We start from the raw sequence: 24,783 nt of genomic DNA on the forward strand, positions 1-24,783 counted from the left end.
ACAGTTTGTGGCTGATAACTGTATGGCTGTGGCTCGGTATGTGACATCTTACATCACCAAAAAAGAAAAGACAGAATTGAAGGATATGTGGGAGGACATTTCCCATGAAAAGAGCCTCAGTAAGAAGTTGTACAGTTTCAGTCTGAAGATGTTGTCACATCGAGAAATCGGAGCTTACGAATGTTCTGACCGGTTGTCTTCAGCAAGTCTCTATGCCAAATCCAGGAGTATCGTTTGGGCGAGTCTTGGTCTTACTGCAACGCGTAATCGAGTTCTGAAACCTGTGCGGGAAATTGAGTATTTGGCGGAAAAGGAGCCAAACAGTACCGATATTTTGAAGACCAACATGTTGGATACATATTATCCAAATAGAAGCAGTCACCTCGAGAATGTTTGTCTGTATGAGGTTCTACAAAATTACATATTCAAGAGGAACATCAAAGAAGATATTGATAAAGGAGTGTATGCTGTAATTGGAAGTGAGGGATGTCTGGTCAAGCAAAGAAAATGCCACTTGGTAAACCATTGAAAATTGAGTGGCGAATCTCCTGAAAAAAAAGAGTTTTTCTATTTAGCACTTTTGCAACTTTTCAAGCCTTGGCGTGCAGAAGAGGAACTGCTTGGAGATTTCCTCTGTTACGAAGACTCTTTCAATGTCGCCAAGGAGACCATAGAATGTCCTGTTTTTCCCAAATATCTAGAAATGTTGAATGCGGAAATCGAGCAGGAAGCAACGATTGCAGCCGAGATTGCTAGAGACAGTTCTCAGGACAGTCAGAGTTCTGTTTCATTGAGTCAGGATCCACTAGGAGGACCAGTTATCGAAAATGAAGCTGCCACTGCCATGATTGAAGTGGAAAGAGCCATGGCACATGCTCAGGAGGATGCGGTTAACTTAGAAGACTTGAAAAGACAACTCAACGTTGAGCAGAGGAAAATATATGAAGAAGTTACCAACCAAATTGATCATGGATTAAGTCATGAGAAGAAAGAGTGCTCATGTACGTCGTTGAAACCTGTCCGACTGTACGTGAGTGGAGAAGCGGGAACTGGAAAAAGTTTCCTCATTAAAGCAATTTCTTGTTATTTGCAGAAAAGGACTGAGTCATCGCTGTCTTGTGTTGTCACCGCTCCAACTGGACTGGCAGCACATAACATTAAAGGTATTACTTTGCATCGTCTACTGATGCTGCCAGTGGAGCATGATAACAAATAACAATACCACAAGTTATCTGGAGATGCTTGTTGTGAAGTTTCAAGAGTCTTGAAGAAAATGAAACTTCTTATCATTGACAAAGTAAGCATGGTTTCCAATGTCATGCTTGCCTTTGTGCATTTGAGAATGCAAGAAGTTCTCAAAACAGAGTATGATGTGTTATTTGGTGGCAAACACATCATTGTTTTCGGTGATCTTCTGCAGCTGACACCAGTGAAAGGACAACCTGTGTTCAAAATGCTCACGCATGAAGATACCAGGAAGTGCCTAGGGAGCATTGGCAACGTTAATATATGGTTAAACTTCAATTATGCTGAACTGCGTGAAAATATGCGTCAGGCGAAGGATGAAGATTACAAGAATATTCTACAAGATGTTAGAATCGGAAAAGTGACCGAGCATGGGAAAGAAGCTTTACATGCACGATTACTGTCAAATTTGTATCCAGAACAAGACGTTGTGCCTGAGAATATTTTTCAGAAAATTACTGAGAAGAAATCTGGAATATGTTTGATGCCAACTCTTGCAGAATGTGCCATCTTCAACAACAAAATGTTGCATTTAGAAAACCAAGAGATTGTGAAACTGGAAGCTATTGACAGAGTAGAGCATATGGGATCAACAATTATTTTGTCTGAGAATTTGAAATCAAAATTGGATTCATTAGAGAAGACTATATCTAAAACTGCAGGTTTTGAAAAGACTCTGAATGTGTGCTTAAATTGCCGTATAATTTTAAGAAGGAATTTACATGTTGAAAGAGGTCTGGTAAATGGATCAATGGGTAATGTTGTTGATTTTGTGAAATACAGAAATAGAGATGGAATTGAATTTTTAAAAATTAAATTTGATGGCATTGAGGAAGTACAGCTAATTGGTCGTTGCTCTGCTAGGTTTTTGCTTGTGAAAGACTTATATGTTCGCCGTAAGCAGTTTCCTGTTTGCTTGGCATATGCGGTGACAATCCATAAATCGCAAGGTTTAAGTGTAGACAGTGCATTGGTGAATATTGGCAGTTCTGTGTTCAAGGAGGGTATGGCATATGTGGCATTGTCACGAGTCAGAACTTTATCGCGATTGTACTTGATTGAGTGTGATGTCACAAACATTTGTGCGGATCTAGATTGTGTTAAGGAATACAATAGGTTAATAAGAGAGTATGCGCCACATTTGCCTCAATATCCTTTGTTTGAGAAACGTGTGGTAGGCCGGAAACGAAGAAATGTGACCAATAGTAGGGAGGTTGTAGCAAAAAGACAAAAAGTCGATGAACCAGAAATTATAAGCAGAAAGAAAAAGGATTTTGTTGAAGATGTTGTTGGTTTTCAATTTGAAAACAGTTCTGGTGTCAACTGCTATGCTAATGTAGTGGTTAATGTTTTGTTTTCTCTAGAAAATGTAAAAGAAGAGATTGTGGTCAATTCGGATCAAAGATTTTGCAGTTTGTTGAATTCTGTGTTAGAGAAATGTAGCACTGATAGAACAAAAATAGAAAGTGTGTCTGAAATTCGAAATCTGTTAGACAGATGTTCAGGTCAAACCCAATTCTCTCAAAATATTCAGCAAGATTGTCAGGAGTTTTTAATGTATATGCTTGATGTATTGCATGATGAAGGTGTAGATGTAGATCACCTGTTTGGGCTTTCTTATCAATGGCAGCATGACTGCGAGAACTGTAGGGTATCAGGTAGTACTAGTGTAGAATCAGAAAAAATTATATATTTAACTTTGCCAGACAGTAAATCAGTGTCCTTTAATAAGCTAGTAAAAGCAGCTGATCACAACATGGAGTGTAGCCAATGTAAGTCTGAAATGTTGTCAACATTATTTATACGAACATATGGCCAGTATGTCATTTTAATGTTCCAACGATGTAGGCCTGATGGAACAAAATTGACAACTTTAATTAAAAATTTTGTGGCTCCGCAGTTGTCAATATCAGGAAGGACTTTTGTAACTGCAGCAATTATATATCATGACGGTCCTTCAACAACATCAGGACATTACACAGCTTATTTAAAGTCTAGAAACGGCTGGTCATTCTGCAATGATTCTGTTTTAACTTTCAAAAAAAAATTGCCTTTTGACCTTAAAAATTCTTACCTGGTGTTTTTAAAACCAAAATTTTAGGGAAGGAATCTCGGGATTTGCTCTGAGGAATTTCAAGAGGTTCTAATGGCTCCTACACTATTTGGCCTTGAGGATAAGTGTAGTACAGAGTCAAAAGTTATTTTTGAGTTTTAAAGAGTTCCTGGAAAAAAAGAAGGTTTTCTTACAGAAAGTCGTGGGCACGGATTAGTTAAAGGACAACAGAGTATTTCCCAAAGCAAACGGTGTTCTTACCATAACACTTAACGTCATGGAAAAATAACTGCACTTTGAATGAGTTCAGAAAAACTGTTTCTTTTTATAAGCTAATTCAAGCAGCCAATGAAAACATGGAGTAGAGGTAATGTAAGTCTGCAATGCTGTCTAGATTATTTGACCAAACTTTTGGTTATAATGTCATTTTAAAATTCCAACTATATAAACCTGATGAAAGTAAGTCTTCAACTTTAATTACAAATGTTGTGGCTACACAGTCATTGATTTTAGGAAGAACATTTGTAACTGCAGCTATTATATGACATGATGGTCCTTTGACAAGATCCGCTTATTACACAGCTTATTGAAAATGTAAAAAAAGCTGCTGTTTCGGAAATGATTCCCATTTGACTACGATACAATGTTGCCTTTTTACTTAAAAATATTCTTACTTTCTGTTTTCAGAAAAGAGAATTTAGGGTAGGTAACTGGCCTATAATGATTCTAGGGGTTGATATAATTTTATCTACTGTTTTAAATTGCTTTGTGATTAAAAGTGATGTAGAGAATTAAATAATTGTAGTAGTCATAGAGGTAGTGTAAGTCTGCTTCATAGTAAGCAGTATCAGTGTCATAGGAAATGTGAAATATGAGTGAGCAAGAAGGGTGAGATATTACTAGTACAGGATTGTGAAAGTGATCTTGAACGTTTTCTTTCTGAAAGTTGCGGAAATACAAAATGACGGGATTTGCTTAGAAGAATACCAAGAGTTATAAATGGCTCTTACACGATTTGGCCTTGTGGAAAAGTGCGGTAGAGAGCGAGAAGTCATTTATTGTATGTAACATATTTGTCAAAACGATGGAGCTTTTCTTTCAGAAAGTGGCGGGCTGAAAATAATAACAGCACAACAGAGTGTAAGCTGTTCATAGGATATCCTTCGACGTCATGGTTACTTTTCAGGAGTTCTGATTTCTGATTGGTTATGTTATATGGGTTTTTTAAACACAATCATTTTGATTGTGTTTTTTTTCCCCGCTGTTATATGATGAATACCTTCAAGTCACTGTTTTTAGTGAAATTTGATAAATTCTGAGAACAGCAAAAATAAACCATTTAACATGTATAATTAATTCTGTACTTTTTGTATTTATGATATACATTTAGAACTGTGTAGTAGGCATGGAGAAGCTGAGGCTTCTGTAAGTGTCAAAGTTGTTGCATACAGTGCTCACATTCTACGTAGTCTTTCATATGATAGACTACATCTGCACAATGAGATACCAAAGCAAAGGAAACACAGGTGATGTGATTGTGGAATGAGCAAAAAAAATTGCACGTTTTTCAATTACATTACCTGTGTTTCCTAACATTACACATCACATTGTTAGATGAGGTTTAGGCCTGTTCCAGGAGACAGAGGAGGTCTGACATTTGTTCAAGAGTGCAGTGGACATGACTCACTTCGTTGGTAGGCCTGCACATGTATTATCTCCTCTGTACTCTTCAACAAGCCTAAATTTCATCTGCAACCCTGAGTAGGACTCACCTGAAACAAATCTGTGGATAGGCCACACCTTATCAGCATCTAGAAACAATCATTTAAAATGTTAAGGGCAGATTTATGATGGCTGTGCGCCTCTTTTGCGCCGCTGTTCCGTCACTTTTGTGACGCAGCAGCAGTGTAAAAGATGCACCATGTTGCAAGATAGGCCTCAGTTCATCTCCAGCAAGATACCGTCAGTTTAAAATGTATATAATTAGGACTGTGTAGGGGGCATGCAGAAGCTGAGGCTTCAGTAAGTGTCAAAGTTGTTGCATGCAGTGCTGCACTTCTGCGTACTCTTTCATATGCTGGACTACATCTGCACAATGAGATACCTAAGCAAAGGAAACACAAGTGATGTGATTGTGAAATGAGCAAAAGAAATTGCACGTTTTTCAATTACATCACCTGTGTTTCCTAATATTACGAATCACATTGTGCAGATCAAGTTTAGGCCTGTCCAGGGAAACAGAGGAGGTCTGGCCTTTGTTCAAGAGTGCAGTGGACATGACTCACTTCATTGGTAGGCCTGCACATGTATTATCTCCTCTGTACTCTTCAACAACTCTAAATTTCATCTGCAACCCTGAGTAGGCCTCACCTCAAACAAACCTCTGGATAGGACACACCTTATTGGCATCCTGAAACAATCATTTAAAATGTTAGGGACAGTTTTATGATGGCTGTGCACCTCTTTTGCGCTGCCGTTGTGTCACTTTTGTGAGACAGCAGCAGTGCAAAAGATGCACCATGTTGCAAGATAGGCCTCACTTCATCTGCATCAAGATACTGTTAGTTTAAAATGTATATTTTTAGGACTGTGTAAGGGGCATGGAGAAGCAGAGGCTTCTGTAAGTGTCAAAGTTGTTGAAAAACTGTTTGTCCTTCAATCTTTTCCCTTGTCTTTTCTAATTTTTAAATACATGTTTTAATATTTTTCAAATGTTTGTTCTCTCTTTCACAGATTGAAAGTATAAAAATAACAAGTGACTAAGTTAACGACAATTATAAGGTAAATGTTTTGTACTCTTTTCGTTACATTTCTATCACATTTAACTTCTATTAGTTCCACTACTTCATTTCTTTAACCCTCACTTTCCTGCCTTTGCTACTTCCCTCATTCCTTTCTCTATTACTTACTTACTCTACTCCTTCCACTCTTTTTCTCAGTCCCTCTCTTCTCATACTTCCTCACTCTTGTTCACTCACTCCGTCTCTATTACTCTCACTGTCTCTGACTGTTCACTCTTTCACTACTTGTTCATTATGCTTTCTCTCTGGAGTTCAAGCACACTAAGGGGCATATTATCAACACAGGCAATAAAATTATCGCTGCTTTTATCGGCAGAAAACTGCCGCAAAAGTGGCTTTAGCGGCAGTTTTCTTCCGCAAAAGCGGCTTTAGCAGCAGTTTTCTGCCGATAAAAGCAGTCATTATCAGCAGAAAACTGCTGCAAAAGCGGCGTTAGCGGCAGATTTCTGCCGATAAAAGCAGCGAAACTTTTATCGCCTATGTTGATAATATGCCCCTATGTTATTTACATTTCTTTGCTGTTTCAATCATTCCTTTTCTGTTACTTCTTCTTTTCTGCATTCTGTTTTTTCTCTCTGTTATTCCAATGTTTTAATCTTAATTTGATCATTCAGTCACATTTTCTAAGAAACTCTTGTTTGTTATTCTTCTACTCTCCTTTTTTTCTTTCACTTCCTTATCTATTTTGTTTTTCACAATTATACCCTCTTCCATCTTTTCTTCGTTAAATAGATCTATTAAACAGTATCTTTGGTTTAGTCCCTATAGCTGTCTTTCTTTTAACATTACTCTCTGTTTCCTTCCCTTATACTTACTGTCTTTTTTTTTTTTCTTTTTTTTTTGGTTCGCTCCCGGTTCGCGTACCGGCGAGCGAACCGGGAAGCGAACCAAAAGAAATAGAGGTTGCCAGAGTGCTAAACATTCTAGCAATTTTTTTATAAAGGGGAGGTAGACCTAGTCTTACATCATTAGGAAACCAAAAGTGAAATGAACCAATGAAAAGTGTTATTAACAAGTCACATGACCTGTTGTGTTTACGTTACGCCCTTTGCGCCGCGTCCCGGATCGCTTCAGGGAAGATGCGCTTCGCGCCTCGCTTCGCGCCTCGCTTCGCGTACCGGTTCACTTCCGGGTACGCTAACGTGGGTGCGTCATATGACGTATCACGCGACAACGCGATACGTCACGCTGACGCGACGCGTCACGATGTTGTTTTCGAACGCGGCAGTTGCGCAAACGGAACGTTTACCGGTTCGCGGACCGGGTCGCGGCACCAAATTGAGCTAACGGGAAGCTACCCGGTGCGCGGACCGGTAGCGAAACAAAAAAAAAATTTTTAAAAAATATATATACATAAAAAATTGTATTAAAAACATATAAAATATATTTTTTGATTTAAAGAAGAATACATTTTAAACCTTTTGATATTTGCTATTAAAAAACCATTGAAATTCACTGAAAAAACCATAGGTTATAGACCATATATAGTTAGGAATTAGCATTTACAAAACCTTGAAAATTCACAGAAAAAACCATAGGTTGGAGACCATATATAGTTAGGAATTAGCATTTAAGAAACCTTTTTTTACTCACACAAAACCATTGAAATTCCATATATAGTTAGTTGTACTAACTATATATCGCGCACCCGCAATCCACTGCTGATCATGTCACATATTACATCATTTATGACATGGTCAGTGACATCACTGATGACATCACTGATGACATCTCAAATGACATCACTGATGACATCACTGATGACATCTCAAATGACATCACTGATGACATCACTGATGACATCACTGATGACATCTCAAATGACATCACTGATGACATCACTGATGACATCACTGATGACATCTCAAATGACATCACTGATGAAATCACTGATGACAACATCCAGTGACTGTATAATTCTGTAAAGTTAAAATATGTCTTACAAATTGAATAATGAGTGGATTTATAAGTGTCTGGATGAAGGATTTAGTAGGTGCATGACTGACTATATGAGTGAGTGATTAAATGTGTCTTACTGAGTGCATGGGTTAGTGACTAAACTGTCTTAATTTGTGCATCATTGTGTCTGTTGTTCTGTAATCTGCTGCATGTGTTGATCATTAGCTATATGAGTATCTATATGGATAATTGATTGTTTGCCCAAGTATTTGTATGGGAGACTGAGTGTGTGTGTGGGTGGCTGGGAGGTGTATGACTATGTGCATACATGTGTGAGCAGTTGATTCACTAGATGTATGGGTTTCAAAAGTGCATATGGAAACAGCTGTATGGGCGGTTGACTGTGTGCATGAGTGTATTGGTGAGTGAATGGATATCTCAGTGCTACATGTCAAAGTAAGTACATATGTAAAACACAGTACATGTGAGAGTTGACATATATAAATAACTGTGCATAACAGCCAGTGAATGTGCGAGTGGCTGTATGGATCATTGTGAACTTGTATCACGGATTGTATAAGAGAGTAAATATATGTAAGTATATGTTTGAATAAGTAAGGTGTGTATAACTGTATAGTTGAGGAAATGGAGGTGTGATTGATTCTTTGCATGAGTGACTAGGTGTGTGAGTAACTCCATGGATGAGTGACAGTCTGTGAGTGTCTGTTTACACTGAGTGTATCTAAGGTTATATTAGAGTCTGAAGAGGTTCATCGTATTATCACATGAATGATATCATCAGTGATGTGATCAGTAATGTCAAATGAGATGTCATCAGTGATGTCATCAGTGATGTCATTTGAGATGTCATCAGTGATGTCATCAGTGATGTCATTTGAGATGTCATCAGTGATGTCATCAGTGATGTCATTTGAGATGTCATCAGTGATGTCATCTGTGATGTCATTTGAGATGTCATCAGTGATGTCATCAGTGATGTCACTGACCATGTCATGAATGATGTAATATGTGACATGATCAGCAGTGGATTGCGGGTGCGCGATATATAGTTAGTACAACTAACTATATATGGAATTTCAATGGTTTTGTGTGAGTAAAAAAAGGTTTCTTAAATGCTAATTCCTAACTATATATGGTCTCTAACCTATGGTTTTTTCTGTGAATATATATATATATATATATATATATATATATATTCTAGTTCGAAACCCACCAAGGACGCTGAGCACTCCGGAGTGGGTGTCTGTCTAGAAATGTGGTGGTGGAACTGCGATAAATATGTGGCTCCAGACTTCCAAAGAAGAGACAGCACTCTTGAGGGAAGAAAATAATCTGTCTTTATTTTCGAGTTACTAAAGCAACAAACGTGTTTCGGCAAGCGCCTTTGTCAACATTTAGTGCATTTCCGCATTTTTTATATACACATTTTTCAACATCCTGTGTAGGCTTGATCATAAAAAGAGGATTCTACAATAAAAAAGAAAAGATTTCAATCATAACGTCGGCCATCTTGGAACGTGTAGAATTCAGCAAATCATGGTGGATACAAGCACCATATTGGTACAGATACCATCTCTCTGTTTTAGATCTAAATAGATCGTTACATACTTATCATTACCTTATAAATCACACAATAACGTTTGATCATGGTAATCTGTACAAGCATACACACCTTGCTCTGGATGAGCAGTTGTTAACGTTCCAAATATTGGAGAACATTTCCTAATAAGATTATGCTCTGAATGAGCCGTAATCGATCAAATCCTTGTGAACCACCACAACCATTTACCTGGCTTCACCATGCAAGAATGCTTGGTGCTTGACTCCACCAATCTTTGCTTAAGGTTGTACATTCCAAGATGGCGGTTGTCATGTTTAATTCTTTTTGTTTAGTTTTAGTGACAAAACTTGTGTGAGGAAGCCAGGTAAATGATTGTGGTGGTCACAAAGATTTGATTGATGAAGGCTCATTCAGAGCATAATCTTATTAGGTGTTACAACATCTATTGTGATTGCTACTGCGCCAATGTAACAGATTGTATCATCTTAGACATTAGCAATTCCTGTTAAAACTGCACTTCTAAACACTGCTCTAAATATTGTTACTCCAGAAGTTGTAGGAAAATTAGCCACAACAGGGTTTAGCCCAATATCAGAGAATTTGCAAATTTCTTCTTGGACCCCACCACAGATTATCTATACTTTAAGGAAAGGGAGAATTGTGTATATAACTTCAATTACACAGGAGGGAAACAGGGCCATCCAATAATGAGATTATTTCCCGATGGTTTGAGGAACCCTTTGAGTATAAACAAACATTAAATACAGAGAGACTATCTATGAGCCAAAAAAGGGTGAGACCTTTAGGTGTACCAAAATTGAAGATGAAAATGGAAGAAATTATTAGGAAATGTTGAGATATCTCACATTTGAATGACTACTAGGAGAAAGGGCTGGTATGTGTGAGTAGGCAAATTGCTAGGCATGCATCTGCCACACAAGATAAATTGGCAGAAGTAGACCTCCCCAAATGTATTCCTTTACAGAAAAGCTTTAGGGCGCAGTTATATGATGAAGTGATCGCGACTGAAAAATCTACAGGAATGAGATTGCACATTACTGGATTGGTAAAGTGTATTAGGACATGGAGTGATTATAACAGAATATAGAACACATGAGTGAGGAAACAAAGAAAGAAAAAGAGACAATCAGATACTACAGAGGTAAATGGTAAGCTGCCACCAGTACCCCAGGATGAGGCACCAACTTTCCGTATGAGAGGGATAATAGGTGTAGGGTATGTTCATGTACCATGGTGCTGAGGTGATCTTGCAACATTCAGGAACAACTTTGCGAAATTGAGAGAGAATCCTACACAAAAGTTGATAGGTTCATGAAAACTTTGAAGGTTCTGTCGACAGATTTGAATACTTTCGACATTGTGATACTAGTTTATGGGCTGAATGTAAGATAGCTGTGCAATGGTCATGTACATAGCCCACAAGAGGTGCACGTACCTGTGCACCCTCAACTATGGTGATGACAGAATACAATGAGGTGATTACCTTTATGAAGCTAAAGGTACCAGCAAAAAACATTGATTGGTTGAAAATTAACAGGAAGCTGAATCATCAGTGCATGCTTAATTTGGACAATTTCTATAGGTGTTCAAACAGAGCAGTGGACAAGATAATCCTCAAAAGGGAGAAATGGGGAGTTTTGTGTCACAGTTCATTCTTGGGCTGCGACCAGAGATTAGTATGTGCATACAACAGAATGTACTGCCAAGTTTGTCTATGAGGTATGCTAAATACTGAAGTGATGAACAAGAGATGAAGCATAAACGGCTTAGAAAGAAATGTATGCTGTCCCAGACGAAGCTGTCTTCGAAAGGCTTTCAAAAATAGGGAAGGTTGGTGGAATGCAAGATGTTGGTTTTTAGAATGGATGTCAAACCTCACAAGTTGGAGTTTGTGTTTCACAAGGAAGATGTTGAGGTGTTCTGATTGATCCTAATTCAGTTGCAGATATTGCCCTGTTGAAGAAGTAGTCTCCTTGTCACTATTGTAACAATCTTGGGCATTAGAAGAGGGAGTGTAGGCAGAATCCTAATTGAGTAAGTGGTGATGGGCAATTGCATGGTGTGTCTCTAACACAGATTTAACATATTCCACTTCAGGCCACAGTTTAGAGAAAACAGATACCAAATTAGTCACAAGCCACTATGATGCAGGTCCCACATGCTCCAATGGAGCCACAAAATATGGGTAACCACAGGTTTAATATGAATCAAACATCAAGAGCTAAATCAAATCCTTTCCAAAATCAGAACCCATTGCAGCAGTTTGCCATATTTGATAAAAAGAGCTTTGTCTCTGACAATTCACAATGACGATGCTTGAGTGGGGAGGAAGATTGCGTACTTGACACAGCCTTAGAGGTAGACCAGAGGGGACTATTTGTAAAAGGAGAGGTAAATAGCTATGAAGTGCAATTTTAATTGTCACATGTGCTACCAGTTCCACTGTTAGAAGAACAGAAGTCCCAGACCTACACCTCTCAGGTAAGTGTATCAAATTGTAAGTGTTACAAATGAGCAAATAACTAACCCTGTTTTACAGAAGGCTCCTGTGAAAATAGGCTCATTGGAGGAAAATCACCAATTTGTTGTATGTGACTCAAGTCCTGTAGATCTGTTAGGAAGGGATATTTTCTGCAAATTGGACTTTTTACTGTACACTGGATGGCGTTGAATTTTAAACACATGATGAAGATGTGGAATTTAAAATAGACAGACAAGAAACAGCTGAGGGGTTGTACCCTGTAAGAACGGTCGAGGAAATACCTCTTCAACTACGTGATACTGTAAAATCTGTACGAGATTCTCCGGACTTATCAAAGCTGTAGAACCTGTCCAAATAACAATAAAATTGAATGCAGTATTTCGAAGAACGCCACCATTCAATCTTATGCCTGAGATATTGGCTGGAATCACTCCAATGACTGAATCAATGTTAAAACAAAGAATTTTGAAAGAAATAGTTGGACGTCCTGGCAAGTATAGGATTGTGCAGGACTTGCAAAAATTATCAGCATTGTCATTCCATGTTGTCCCATGGTACCAAATCCAGCTACAATATTATTTCAAATTCCCTGTGATGCAAAATGGTTTACTGTTGTGGATCTCTTGCCAATTCTTATTCATTATTCCATTACATGAGGACAGTCAATTCCTGTTCTCATTTGTGTTCAAAGATAGAGGGCCTGATTTAGATCTTGGCGGATGGGTTACTCAGTCACAACGACTGATATGCCATCTCCCAAAATATTAAACCCAAAAGATATAATGGGGTTTATATATCAGCAGGCGGGAAATCTGTCACCGTTACGATTGAGTAACCCATTCACCAAGATCTAAATCAGGCCCTGAGTTTTGGCATGGTGCTGAGATCCATGAGGGTATACAGAGAGCCCTTCGGCTTTTAATCAGATCTTAAAAAAGAAACTTGAGACTTTAAAAAGGCCTTGTAACTCCGTTCTTGTACAGGACATTGGCAACCTATTTGAGGGGTCAAGTACACAAGAAGCTTGTAAACAGAATATGATTGCTTTGCTGAATCATTCGGCTCAAAATGGACATAAATGTTCCTGAATAAGTTAACAATACCTGCAATAGAAGTTATGTATTTAGGACATCTCGTTGAAAAGGGAATAAAAAAGGCGGCACAAGAGAAAATCACAGCAATTTTGAAAATGAATTCACCCAAAACATAGAGAGAGGTCAAAATGTTTTTGGGAATAGTGGGCTACTGTAGACAGTGGATGCCCAACTTTTTTCTAGTGGCCAAGCCTTTACTGAGGTTGAAGCAATAGATGTGCCTGACCTGCCTCCATTTGATAATAACTGCTTAAAAGTGCTCCTAGAGGTGAGGGCAAGTCTCTATCAGGCCTCGGCACTGGGAATGCCTGATTACATTGAAACGTTCACTTTGTTTTGCAGTGAGAGGAAGGGCTGCACTCTCTCAGTGCTTACTCAATTGCATGGAAACTCTAAAATGACCTGTGGGATATTGTTCAACTAATCTTGATCCTGTTGTTGCAGGACTGCCCGACTGCCTTACAGCAGTTGTGTCAGTTAGTGTTAGTATTGAAAGAAGTGAGAGCATAGTCATGGGACATTTTCTTACAGTGAGGGCCCCTCCCTCCATCAGGAGTTTACTTATTACTATTGAGACCGAACATTTGATAAACAGTAGACTTACAAAATAGGAACAATTGATTCTTGCAGTGGAAAACATTGTACTTAAGGCAGTTATTATTGCCGAAAATGAAATTGATGGGGAAGAGGTTAAACATGACGTTCTCGATGTTACAAATCTATGCACCAAGCCAAGAGCTAACATTAAGAATGAGCCTCTTGATGAGCCCGATCATGTAATCTTTGTTGACGGCTCATGTCTAAGAAATAATGAGGGGACTTTGAAAGGAGCTTATGCTGTTTTTACAATTCATGAAGTGGTAGAAAAGTACTGGCTTCAAAGTGTTACCTCTGCACAAATGGAGGAATTGATTGCTCTTAGCCGAGCCTGCTATTTTTCAGCGTAACTGCGGGTAACTAAATTTACGAATAGTCAGTATGGCTTTGGTGTGGTTTATGATTTTGGACAGTTGTAGTCACAAAGAGGATTTATGACTACATCTTGATCTCCAAGATGGAATGGTAAATATGTGATGAGATTTTTGCAAGCATTACAATTATCACAAGAAAATGTAGTAGAATGTTTTAAAAATGTAAATATCATTTGGGTTTCAGCTGATGAAAGACCCTGGTTGCCAGATAGCTTTTTTTCCCTTATGAGACATATTCATGTCCCTGTACACATTGGAAGGAATGCAATGGTGAGATCACTTAGGCAGATCTGGATTAGGCCTCAATTTAGAGTTCTAGCTGAAGAACTATGCCATAGATGTGTGAAAGGTCAGCAGGTGAATGTAAGGAGAACAACTCCCGTAACATTGAGCCACATAGGAAAATCAGGAGGATCCGGTTAATAGGATGCAATCTGGTTTTATCAAAATGTCTGTTTCTAACAGGCCGAGAAGTATCCTAGTTATAGTGGGCATTTTCTCCCATTGGGTTGAATGAAAGCCTTTCTCTAGTTAAACTGCTGTTGCTGGAACTCATACCCAGGTTTGGACTTCTGGTTTCCCCGGAGTCATACTGAGGGACCCAGTTTAATAATAAAGTTCTTAGAATGGTGTATGTGACACTTCAAGTGGAACAGAGACTGCAATGTAGCTAATGTCCAGAACCTCTCGGTTTAGTTGAACAGCTTAACAGAACACTGAAATCACTTTTGGCACATCTGCTTCTCTCAACTGGCCAGATGCTTTGCCATTAGTATTGATGAGTCTCCAAAGCACCACTGACAGAAGGACAGGATTTTTGCCACATACTATACTCATGGAACGTGCTATGTGACTGCCTGCTGTGCCTGCAAATGAGTTAAGTAAAGGGCCTGGGTAGATAATGGTACAATAAGATAATGTCCCCGTGGAAAGCAATTTAAGAAAGATAGATGTGTACAAGAGTTAATCCGTTGTATCTGAACAAAGTCAAGCACCACTATACAATATAACAACCAAATGAGTGTGATTTTATTTCTTCACAACATTGAAGTTAATCAGTGTACATACAGTAGAATACAATGCATACGTGGGTATTTCTCGAGCAAAAAGGTGCACAGAAAAGTGAGGTGGTAGGTGCATGGGGGGATTGTGATGAAGGACAGTAGTGCGCATATATATACATCAATAAATTGATAAACAACTATCCAGACAGTTGCCTGCCAAATGCATTAAATGACAAATCATAACATAATTACAGATATAAATTCTCTCATATATGTCTGACAATACAAACAAAGGAAAATGTCGAAGTTTCGACCCCTAAACGAAAGGACCAATTTTGCGCATTGTGAACAGGGTCTTCATCAGGACCAAGGTGAGGGTAGGGGAGTGGGCACCTAAGGACAGTAGGATGAGGTTACTTAGGTGGTGCGTAGTGGTAAAGAAATTTATCAAAAGATCAAAAATATATATGAATTACCAGTAAAAACAGCTATATTGCTTCTGGCTGTGGATATAAAAACTGGGCTGTGCACGCTCCTGTAAAAGAAAGAGAGGAGACAAGAACACTCGGACCTCTGTTCCTAAGGTAACTGTGGAGTCATGTTTATAAGAATTTTTTTTAATCTGCAGAGAGATTCAAAATACAATTTTACTCAGATATCTTCAATGATGTTAGTGTTGAACAGGAAGTTAAGGCCCAGGTCGCTCAATAACCTGTGGCTGAAGAAGGCTGAAGAAATTGGGTCACAATTTGTACACCAGTTTCAAATTTGGTTCAAAAAGGCGAAACAATTGGACAACGTGCCATGGGAAAGTGCGTTGGGTGTGCTACTAGAGTATTCGGGATGCCATACAGTGACTTTACAATCAGTAAGATTAACCACAAAGTGCACTAATTAATCCATCTCCGTGGTGCTTGGGATGATCAAAGTATTACGCATTGCGGCATAATAAGACATAGCCTGTCGGGGATGCGCTTACTACCAAAATACATGGTCAAACAGTCAAAAGAAAAAGCACATCATGCTATGTATTGTTGTACAACACCATTCAGAAACAGACCTTTATCTAATGCAAGCGTTAAAAAGAAAACCTTCAGTGAAACTAGCCAAGAAACCTCTGCAGTGTTAGACAAAAGTAAAACTTGCAGAGCCCTACGTGTGAAAAGGAACAGTGGGCATATTACCAACAACTAGCGATAATTATCGCTAGGTTGGCTTAGCGGCAATAGTTTTATCGCAGTGTAGCGACCATTTTTATCGCTTAGGAGCCTTGATATTATCAAGGTTTATCTCCTAAGCGATAAAAATCGGCCGAAATGCATGAATATCGCTGAAAAGTCAGCGATATTCATACATTACCGAGCAAATGCTCTTAGCCATGTTATCCACCTCCCATTGGATAACATGGCTAAGAACTGCTCAGGGCAGGTGTTAGCTTTTGGAGATATTCGCGCTTAGCACGAATATCTCCAAAAGTTGGTAATAGGAGATAGCGATGTTAGCGACTGTTTCCAGTCGCTAACATCTTGGCACGCCCACTTTGCATGTCATTAGTGATAAATGTCTCTGATATGCAAAGCGGGGCCCAAGATGGTCGCTATCTCCTACTAGGTGTCGCTAACTGGTGTTAGCGACAGCTAGGTAATAGGGAGATAATTTTATCTCCGCTTTCTTGGCTTTTAAAGCCAAAAAAGCAGAGATAAACCCCCTTGATAATATGCCCCAGTCTGCGCTAAACCAATGCCTGGGGGAGAGCTTGTACATTTGAGCTAGATAAGGCTTCATTTCGCTAAAGGGGAGCGTGTGCATGGCAGCCACCAGTCACAACAGACCTCTGTCATTTTCGTGCGCTTAAGGGAAACATTTGTATACGTTTTGCCTATACTGTGCAGAATGTCGGATACATGGAAAAATTAATTAAACCTGCCATGTGTACAAAAGGAAAGAAGCACGCTTAATAAATACAGGCCCAAGGGAAATGCCTGCACGTTTAAACTGAAAAGGGCCTCATTACGTTATCGCAATGTATTTTCCAAAATGGGCCACTTAGCTGAAAACTTCGGGGCATATTAACAACAGCCAGCGATAATCATCGCTGGCCGTGCTGAGCGATAGTTTTATTATCGCCGTCCATCTCTGGTTTTGATAAAAATTCCAGAGATAGGGAGGTCATCGCCCTTTTGCAGGGAACATCGCTGGTTTTCCAGTGATGTTCCCTGCAAAAGGGCGATAACCTTGCTGATACGACCCACAGGGTCAGATCAGCATAATCCACCCCCTATGTAAGGGATGGCTAAGTTAGGATATAAAGAAAGCTTTTTTCTAATCTTTTTATAAAATAAAAAAGTAATTTCAGACACATGTCTGTTCAACCTGGTAATTCATTGTACTAGGTACTGCATTAGTATCTCAACACAAGCTGTCCGGCCACTTTGTTTGTTTACTTTATTGAGAGTGGTCCAGGCCGGATAGTGACAGGACCCAAGCCTTCCCAGTCCCTTAAGTTAGGATTTTAGCAGACGTTAGATTTTGGCAAAAATGGCAGTTTTCGCCAAAATCTAATGTGTGCTAAAATCATGTGGGCTGCCTTGTAAATATCGCGATGTAAACATCAGCGATATTTACAAGGACGCCCACATTGCATCTCATTGGAGGGAGGCGTTTAGGAAAAGGGTGCTAACATGCGATTATGCATGTTAGCACCCTCTTGTAAATAGGGCGCTTGTTTTATCTCCGCTTTTTTGGCTTTGTAAGCCAAAAAAGCAGAGATAAAGCCCTTGTAAATATGACCCTTAATACTTTATAGTGCAACCTCGCTGGGGCAGAGAGGCAGAACATACCTGGCGGCAGCTGGCAGTATCGATGAACAGCTAACTCATCCATCCTGTCAGCTGCATGGTTTAAATATCCATTAAAGACGTGCACGTTTAAGCACCTTCAGTCAGTTTTACGACCTTAAATCATTTGGGGCACTTTTAAGAGAAAAAGGGAAGACACCCTTCTTCATGAAAACGAGACATGACTGTCTATAATTTTGAGGCACACATTTTTGGGGGAATTCCACTTCATCACAGTGAATGTTTGGCACAGAAAAACGCATTAAAAGGAAAATGTTTTCTTGGTGTTGAAAAAGGCATGACTGCAATTGGAAGTTTATAGGTTAGAAATCATCTTTGTCTGCAGAGTGCAGTGCACAGTATTGGATGGAAGAATGGCATTCTTGTTAATAGTTTGTTCATGTACTAAAACTTTACGAACCTAAAAAGCAGTTTAAACAGAGTACATTAAAGTCAATTCTATTCGTGGACGTCTAGATGCCGTTTCTTTTTTGATAGACATCAGTTGGAGTACATTTGAGCGTCCTATGTATAAATATGATGGACCAGCATACGGCGGCCATACAAACTGACTCTCCATCTCAGCCAAAATGGGGCACACTCTTAGGGAAATACCTCGCCCTTTTGGTTAATAAATCAATTTGAATTCAGAAAACACACAATTCATCACCCTGCAAATGAGCTTGTCAATATCACAGATTACTTCATTCTTGACTATCGCAAGGGGTTAGCTGATGTGGTGCACTCTGTCCCTCACCAAATAGAGCTGCCACTGCCACTACTAGCCAGAAGCGGTGTCACGATCTCTATCCCAGCATCAGGGCCCTTGTAAAAACACATTTGAAAAGCCTTCTGGGAGTCAAGATGGAAAGGGGCTTATCATTTGACCTTAATTACTAACACTGTGTAATGAGTAACACTGCATCCCACACCCAGAAATTGAGCTTGATGAGGAGGTGGCATTTCAGCTAAGTCCGAAACCTCCTGAGCCCATGTGTCCTGAAGGACCAGAGAGGGGTGATGTTTAACAGAAGTCCTTACTTGTGCAAGTTGCTGACGTCTCACAAATTGGTATAGACACATCTCCTGATGAAGATTTTAGTCATGGAAGAAGGGGAGCTACTACTTAAGGAGATTATGTGATGCTGTAGTGTTTACAGTACCTGGCAGTATGTGAGGAACTGAAGGGCAACTGTAGTGGAGTTAATACTATGCAAAATTTAAAGTGTCATGAATTATTTTCTAATTTATTATGAAGAATATAATATGTATGTCATTTCCATACAGGTTATAGTTATGTTGATTTATCATATGTTTGTGTGTGTCCTGAAGAAGTTGGGCAAAAAAGTGAGACCCACTGAAACGCGTCGACGAAATTGGCAGTACTGAATCTGTGAACTATCGTGTTTACAAGAGATGGTGATTGCTACACCATACCAATTATTACATATATAGGTCAAAGGGATTAGTATGTTTGCATAGACAATTGCTGCTGTCCTCTTTGTCTATCCCTACAGTACTTATATTTGGTGTTATGCTTATTGTTTTAAATTGTACAGTGCTGTATTGTAAGGTTTTAATTGCAAGACATACACGTATTTGTCTTTCTTGTAATAATTATTTTTAACTGACATATTTATTATAATCATGAGTGTGATATTTTTTATATATACCTTGTACATTTTCAAATCCACAATGGAAAAAGCTATATGAAAATATCTGAATTCAATTTGATGTCTTTTAATACTGATGTGGTACTGGTTCTATAGATTGATTGGCATTGGTCATTTTGGCCTTCAGGGTGCTTGAGGTGTGATTGTTGAATATTTGTGGATTGATGCCTTCCCAGGAGGAGAGTTCACTTTACAAGCCACACTAAAAGTATTTGATTCAAACACTTAAAATGAGATTATACAATAAGGCTTGGCAATTGATACCTAATTGATTCAATTTACTGGTATCTGATTCTACAAAAATGAACTGTGTCTACATTTTAGAATAAAGACAGTGATAAATTAACATGAAAAATAAATTCTAACAAAGACAAATAAAAATAGCTAAGAAGAATTCCCTAGGGCCAAGGTTGCAGTAGAACGGTAAGGATAACATACTTAGAATAAAAAGGAGTAGGGCTATGGATGCCACAAGAGGGCTATTGTCTATAAGCTGAATGAAATAACCGCAAGTTAATCATCAAAGGTTTGGCTCAATTTGCACAGGTAAAAGACAATGCAGAACATTTAAACTGCCTACTGCTACATTGTACTGAAGGCCTGACTGTAGACAAACCTGTGTTTTCTTACAAAGGCTTAGTGTACACTAGTAATTGTTACAAATAAACAAATTGGAATCCACTTGGGGGTTAGTGGTGGTCCCTGCTCACATGAAAAAATGTTTATATTAAAGTGTATTATACAAAAATTAGTGAATTCTTTTTCTCCCTCCAGGTCTTCACTAAAACGCCAATGGGGCGATAAGACTACGTGTTCGAATTACTAATTAGGAACATACACACTTATAGTTCACTAATTTTTGTATAATACACTTTAATATAAACATTTTTTCATGTGAGTAAGGTGGGATAAACTTGTACGAATCCCGTCCTGAAGAAGGAGTTCTGTACTCCGAAACATGACTCATGTCGACGCACTTTAGAGGTTATTGTACATAATACTACAACATTAACCTCACACTGCACCCCTTTTAACAATACCAGCCGGGGCCTAATTTAAAGTTTTTTTTCTCCCCACGAGCCAGGTATTTTTTAACTATCACCATCACCACTCCACCACTCACATATAATACCCCACACACTTTAACACATAGTTCACAGGAAGTGCTCCCACGTAGCGGTAGGTCGCAGCACGCCGCATCCCGTAGAGGGGTGCAAAGACCCCAATGATGAAGCATGACACCAAGGGGCCTGTTGGTGTGTGAGGGGTATTTAAACAACACGGTGTGCTCCCCACCACAGTAGGGACCACCACTAACCCCCAAGTGGATTCCAATTTGTTTATTTGTAATCGCCCAGGGAGACTGAATCCACTGTTTCTCTCCCTCCCTCCTTTGTTATATAGTTGCACTAGTAATTGTTGTCACACTAATAGCTGCTATGTTAGCCTTTATAATTCTTTTAATTGGTATGAGTTTTACCCAGAGACAGACACCTTAGATCTGCACCTACATCACCTGCACATACAATAGATGGGAGAAAAGCAAAAGCTTAATTCATAGATACTTCAAATGTAGATTTCACATCCGAAGTTATTAGTTCAGGAATGCACACACGCTTTAGATATTAATAATTGTTATGTTTGTGTATATCTACCTTCTTCAGCTGCAGAGGATGTAACTTACCATCATAATCCTTGTTCACATACAGTTACATGTAGTATATTACTTAGCTTATTTTATATATAGAATCATTTTGAATATTATTTTTCTAATTATGTTGTTATCCTTTCTAATGTTCCACTTCACCAAAGAATGAACCCTCATCAACAAGCTAAGGTAATGGAGGTAGGTTGACATTTCTTTAAATCCTCTACAAAGATAGCCAATTGTAAAGCATATGAACGATATTTGACATGTTTAGTGATGCCATTAGTAAATAAATGTATTCAGGTGTTGGAGGAAAGGAGGGCTCACATATTTCAGTAGACAACAAAACAAGAAGATGTTCTAAAAAATGTGTGGAAAGAAGAACAAGACGAGTTTAAAAAGAAAATGACATACCTCAAATTGAAGTTAGACAGACAACAGAAAGGGAAATGTATTTATTAGAGAAGAGATAAAATCAGGACCAGAAACACAGGGATAAGTAGCTGTGATCGTACATTTGAAGGTCTTGGAGAATGTTAAAATATGAACTTGGGAAGACCCAGTTATCACTGGAGTACATTTTATTTATGGGAAAGATGCATGTTTCCAATTGCCTGCTGATTGGGAGAGTGTTTGTTATTTAGTATTATTAATCCCTATAACGCACCATATACACAGCATAGATGCTCTAACAACGAATCAACCTTACACACATAAATGCAGTACCATTGATGAGACACAATTAGTGGAAAATATTTGTGGGGCAATCATTCCCCCAGTAGGAGTAGTTCTAAATGATAGGAAAATTAGAAATGTTTCTAAAGCAGTCGATAAGTTAACCACTAGTACATCTGGTGCTTTACTAGCAGTCAATACAGAATTAGTAGCTATTAGGTCAATGGTTTTACAAGATTGAATAGCTGTAAATACATTGCTGGCAGAGAAGGGTGGAGTCTGTAAGTGGTTCATGGCACAACACTGTTTTTCAAACAGATCTATCTCATGACAGTAAGATGACGGTACAAATAACTTTTCTGACCTGAAACTTAAACTAAGGACTTTATAGACAACAAGTGTGTTAGAAACCATAGGCAAAGGAGCTAACTTATAAGTAACTGATTTGGAAATATTGGGAGTTGACTTTTAGGGGTCATATTAAAGCCTATATTGATTGTTGGCATATGCTTAATATGCTTATTTGATATGTATCTATGTTTACCTAACAGTCAGAAGAAATAAAGAAAAGGGAAGAAATACAAATGGAATAAAGAAAGAATAAGGCTTACAAGAATTTGAACGAGGTGGAAACTTGAAAAAATAAAATATATGACTCAGCAAAAGGAAGGTGCTCCTTAGAAATTCATTTGTGATAAAAAAGTGATGGCTGTTCTTACTGTCAGATGGAGAGGGCGATGGAGCGAAAAAACACATTTAAATGGAAAGTGTCAAAGTTTATACTACTTAACACACATATAATTAATACAAAATTGTGGTCTGTACGCATAATTAGGCATTACAAGCATATAAAAGAAATAATAACGCACTATCCTAAGTTAGCCTACCTTCTAATGCCATATTACCATTGATTTATATATTAGGTTTGAAAGGCCTGTTTTTCATATTGACAGTTGTTTTGCAACAGATGTTTTTACTCTTCCGGTGCAAATGCTGTAACTTTCCACAAGCCTTCTGTTAGTGAAAAGGCGTTTGTTATGTATATGTCTGTTGATTTATAGCTGAGAATACTTTCCAACTTGCAAAATTATCTATTGCTTAAATATTAAACTTCATATCACAATGTTCCTATTCTCTCATCAGAACTCTTCATTTGGGTTTCTGAACTGAAACCTTTTCTTGCTTATTGAAGACATTGCCATGCTCATGCTAATGGGATATTAGGGAATTGTGAATTCCGTTATGGAAAATGTTTGCAGTATTATCTCTATTTTGTCTGCAATACTTACTAACTTGGTATTTCACCTGGTTTTGAAACACTGACTAATGGATTATTTGAAATTGTAATAAGAATGAGGGAAAGATTAATATTTTACGGAGTAAAATTATTTAAACATATCAAAGTGGTTAATAAAACCCTTTAACTCACACCATCTCTCTAGTAATTCTTGTGAGGTCCCAAAAGGAATTCACTGTTTATGTGGTTTGAAGTAAATGATTGATTCTTCTCAATCCCCCTTGCCTATGACCAAAGGTGCATATGACCTATGGCGGGGGTTATTTAGTGATTGCTCTCAAAGACTGATATATAAAAATCCTCGCACCACCAATGCCATTGGAAATTGGTACTATGAGCATGTCGCGTGGCGTGAGTTATTACGTATAGTTTGTACACTGCTATGATTAACTAGTGAATTTTGGTATTTTATTCTTCTCAGCCAGAACTAGAACTTAGTTTTAATATGAGGGGTAGGATAGATCTAATACACTATTGCTCTCTAATTCCGCCACTGGCTATGTACCTGGTAAACATCCAACAATTTAATTTTGGAGATCACTCAAAAAATATACCCCACTAAATCACAAATGGTATTTTCTAAAAGTAAATAACTAGTCATTCTCAAACATACTAGATGCCAAGATTCTCCATTGCTGTACATTTGAAAACTATGGAGCCTTTTGCTTTCCAATATCAAAATGTAAATTAAAATTCCTCACCATCACTCCAAATCATGCTTATTATTGAAATATCTAATTGAGTATTGATCTAAGAACTTTTTTAATGTCATAAGCAGACTGCCAAACGGCCTTTGCTCTCAGCTATCTATCACTCCATAGACATCTTCACTAGCATTAACTTTTTTGTGCACTCATAATATGAAATTCAGAAAAATGAAATATTTGTGTACATTTATATTGAGTGGGCTATAATAGTTATCATCCATACAGCTGTAAGCCACAGTCTCTACATGATAGATTATAGAACTAACCATGGCACAACTTAACCACCATTTTGAATTTGGCATTGTCAAGAAAATGGTCTCAATAATGTCCATGCCACAATGGAATGTTAATTTTTTTTTACCAAAGTTGTATGTCAAACATTTATTCTTATCAGTTTTCAAACGTGGAATAAAGGGGTGCAAAAAAAGAAGATTGGTCTTTACTCCTTATATATCGTCTGCTGGCAGAAATGCTGATTTAATTATGGCTCGAATTGTAAATACCCATATTTAATGGCTGCAATAAAGCCTATGGTAGTCATTCTCTGTGGTCCTAATTTGGCTGTGACACATCTTTCACTCACCTTTGTTACTTCTGCTGATAGATAAGAATGGGTTTCTTTGAGACGAGAAATTGAGCTGTGGCTTAGTCCACCCACCACGGCCATCAGTGTATTGAATGTCTGGAGGTGAAGAAGCTTCTGTAGTAAAATAAATACACACAGAAAACATGTAAGGCTTTGTTGGTGTTAAGACTGATGGAAAACAACTGCAATAGGACATTAAACCATTCAA

General features: G+C 38.2%; 1 protein-coding gene across 2 annotated transcripts in view; it reads right to left on the bottom strand.

Annotated features, from left to right (window-relative positions):
- Nucleotides 1–24,783, bottom strand: part of RASGRP3 (RAS guanyl releasing protein 3) — a 672,488-nt gene that overhangs the window by 257,820 nt on the left and 389,885 nt on the right. For both annotated transcript variants that reach the window (XM_078648770.1, XM_078648769.1), the window contains one exon: nt 24,573–24,689. In XM_078648770.1, the coding sequence (XP_078504896.1) occupies nt 24,573–24,689 (117 nt within the window). The remainder of the gene's footprint in view (nt 1–24,572; nt 24,690–24,783) is intronic.

The sequence above is a fragment of the Lissotriton helveticus genome, chromosome 6 (genome assembly GCF_964261635.1).
Source record: "Lissotriton helveticus chromosome 6, aLisHel1.1, whole genome shotgun sequence".
Classification (NCBI taxonomy): Eukaryota; Metazoa; Chordata; class Amphibia; order Caudata; family Salamandridae; genus Lissotriton; species Lissotriton helveticus.